Source organism: Myzus persicae, unplaced genomic scaffold (genome assembly GCF_001856785.1).
Source record: "Myzus persicae strain clone G006 unplaced genomic scaffold, MPER_G0061.0, whole genome shotgun sequence".
Taxonomy (NCBI): domain Eukaryota; kingdom Metazoa; phylum Arthropoda; class Insecta; order Hemiptera; family Aphididae; genus Myzus; species Myzus persicae.
The window spans coordinates 1,291-4,621 of NW_019101868.1; the positions used below are offsets into that span (position 1 = coordinate 1,291).

At 37.7% G+C, this 3,331-nt stretch overlaps 1 protein-coding gene across 1 annotated transcript; it reads left to right on the forward strand.

Moving 5' to 3' along the window:
* Nucleotides 1-597: 597 nt before the first annotated feature.
* On the forward strand, nt 598-2,688 carry LOC111030619 (the record flags this gene model as incomplete). The annotated part of the gene is made up of 2 exons (XM_022310205.1): nt 598-683; nt 1,614-2,688. Coding segments are annotated over exons 1-2 (1,161 nt in total), but the record flags the coding sequence as incomplete, so codon positions are not given.
* Nucleotides 2,689-3,331: the final 643 nt, after the last annotated feature.

Below are 3,331 nucleotides of genomic sequence, written 5' to 3' on the forward strand. Positions count from 1 at the left end.
TACGCTTCCGGACTTCCTCTGCTGCTTCTGGTTCCTGATCGATCAGCTGCTGGATTGTTCTGATGATGGTTTCCGATTCTGTTTCGCTTATACTGCTGGATCCAGGCGATGCTGCTTGTTCTTGAGGCTTTGTGATAGTGATATTGGGGGCTTCCTCTGATCCTCTTTCCCATTGTTTTACGAAATCATCCCATGTCATCCCGGTGGCTGAGGGTCTTCGAGTGGCTTGTATTGTCGTTGGAAGTTCCCAGGAGGGCTCGGGGTTGTAGAGGGTTCTTTTTGCCTCCTCTTGGCGATAGAACATGGCGATTCTTCGTTTCTGTTCCACATTTAATAATCGGTCAATGCTGGTGACTTCCATTTTGTTTATCGCTTCTTGCGTACGCAATCTCGTCAGTGGGATTTGAACCAACATTTTTCGGTGTTCCTACATAGGGTAAAAATTTTTTTTTTTTTTTACATGACGGTTAAAGGTAATTACAGTTATTCACAAGCAAGTTATTTGGGATTATTTATGTACATAGATTTAGATATATACCTATATATATATTTTTTTTTTTTTTATATATGAGCCACTCCTAGCACGGGTGTATTCTCATGGTATTTCTTGATGTTCTTAAAGTTGATTGTCCTGTAGTTTCCATTGCTTTGGACAGTTACCGTATTGTTACCATGTACTTCTTGTACTTGGTATGGTCCGTGGTAGATCAAGAATAATTTGTGGGTTTCCTTATCCTCAGCAGACGACAGGCGGTGCCCTTTGATCGTACTTCACGTTTAGTATGTGCCAAATCGCGAGTGGCCCCTCTCAAAAGTCTATCTATTCCTCGTTTAGAACTGTGCGCTGCAGTCCTTCTTTCAAAATTAATTAAAAAAATTGTACCGTCTTTGAGACTTAAAATCGACCGTATCTTTTTGTGGACGGACTCAAAAGTGGTTTTATCATGGATAGCTTCTGATGCCTCGCGCTGGAAAATCTTCATTGCGAATCGAGTTGGGGAAATTCATAATCTCACCTCAAACTATTCTTGGGGATATGTTAATACAAAAGAAAACCCAGCTGACGTGTTATCGAAAGGATGTGCTGTTCAAGTGTTAAAACAAAATTCGTTATGGTGGCAAGGTCCAGAGTGGTTAACTACGGAAGTAAAAGAGCACTCACCTGTAGATAACACTGATCCAGACAATATTACTTTATCGGAAGAGAGAAAAGTAACGACGTCATTAATCACCACAACACAGAACACGGACAATTATTTTATTAGTGTGTGCGAAAAATATTCAAGTTTAACAAGGTTTCAGCGAATATTAGCATACGTATTACGGTTTAAATATAATATTGACTCGATAAAACTAAATCGATTACAAAATACCGGTCTTTTGACGGTAAAAGAAAAACAAAATGCATTAGTTAAATTTATAAAAATTTTACAAAATAAATATTTTCCAAATCAACAAATGAATAAAAAAATATCATCGTTAAACCCGTTTATAGATAGTAGCGGTCTTATAAGAGTGGGTGGTCGGTTAACCAATGCAAGTGATTTAAGTTATGATCATCGTCACCCTATAATAATTCCATATGATAATCATTTTAGCACTCTTATTTTTAGACATGAGCATGAATTGTTACTACATGCGGGTCCTCAGGCAATGTTGGCCAACGTGCGGCTCACGTATTGGCCGATAAACGGGCGTAGAACAGCGCGAAAGGTTGCTCATGCTTGTATAACATGTTTTAAAAATAAACCGAAAACACTCGAACCTATTATGGGAAACCTCCCGAAACTACGTGTAGATCAACCGATGCGAAGTTTTGAAAATGCAGGTGTGGATTATGCAGGCCCTATAATGATGAAAATCAATAGTCGACGTAATTCGCCGTTACAAAAGGCATATGTATGTATATTTGTGTGCCTAGCTACAAAAGCAGTACACATTGAATTAGTATGCGACCTAACTACCGATGCATTTATAGCTGCATTGACCCGATTTATTTCGCGCCGTGGTAAATGTAAAAATATGTATTCGGACAATGGGACGAATTTTGTAGGTGCGAATCGGAAATTATGTAAATTAGCACAGCTATTAACGTCAACAGCTCACAAGGAACGCGTATCTAATGCAATAACGTTGAAAGATATCACCTGGCATTTTATACCGCCAAGATCGCCGCATTTTGGCGGACTATGGGAGGCTGCCGTTAAGGCCATGAAAAAGCACCTGAACCGTACTGTTGCAAATTCCCATTTTACTTACGACGAACTTTATACAACATTAACGCGAATTGAATCATGTTTAAATTCGAGTCCTTTAACACCTCTTTCCAATGATCCTTCCGACCTCTCCGTGTTGACTCCTGCCCATTTTTTAATAGGGAGCTCACTACAAGCCTTACCCGAGTCTAGTTGCCTAGACGTACCAACTACCCGCTTGAACCGATGGCAGCGTGTGCAACAGATAGTTCAACAGATTTGGTCAAGATGGAGCAAGGAGTACATGTGTCAACTCCAGCAGCGTACCAAATGGGTATCGTCCAAAGGGGTCTCACTCAAGATTGGTATGTTGGTGTTGATAAAAGACAATAACCTACCCCCTTTACATTGGCAAAGAGGACGAGTCGTTGATATCCATCCAGGAAATGACGGAGTTATACGCGTGGCTACTGTACAAACGATTGCAGGCCAGGTAAAACGGGCAGTACGACTACTTTGTCCCCTTCCGACGATGGAAAATGCATGTGAGGTATCCTCAATATAAAAAATGTGATTTTTTTTCTTTGTTTTGTGTATGCAAATTACAAGCATTGTTTATGCAGAATTATTTTATTTATATAATATGTCCAATGTTTGAGTAACGTATCTGTATTTATTTACTAATTATGAAAAAAAAAATTATTTTTGCTATTATTTTGTGCCACTTATTTTTTTTTATATATTATTTTTTATATTAATTATTATTATTATGATGTTATTTATAATGATTTATCCACTATCAGACTTCAGTCTAATTATTGTATTTATAAGTATCATAGTGTGTATTTTCACATGTTATAAATTGTAATACGGGTGTATCGCATATCTGTAATTAATTATGCCATTTAATATTTATTCAAGTTGTTTTATAATAATATATTAATTGTAAACGTTGAAACTGTGTTTCAAGGTGGGCCCTATGTTAGTGCTGAAATCGATATTGTACGATAATGGGACCTTTATTATCTAATAATTTTCCCGGCTATAATGATATCGGCTCTATGCGGTATAACGCATAATATGCCATATTATAACATGTAAGTTAGTTCAACATTGAATCCCCGTGCGAACACATT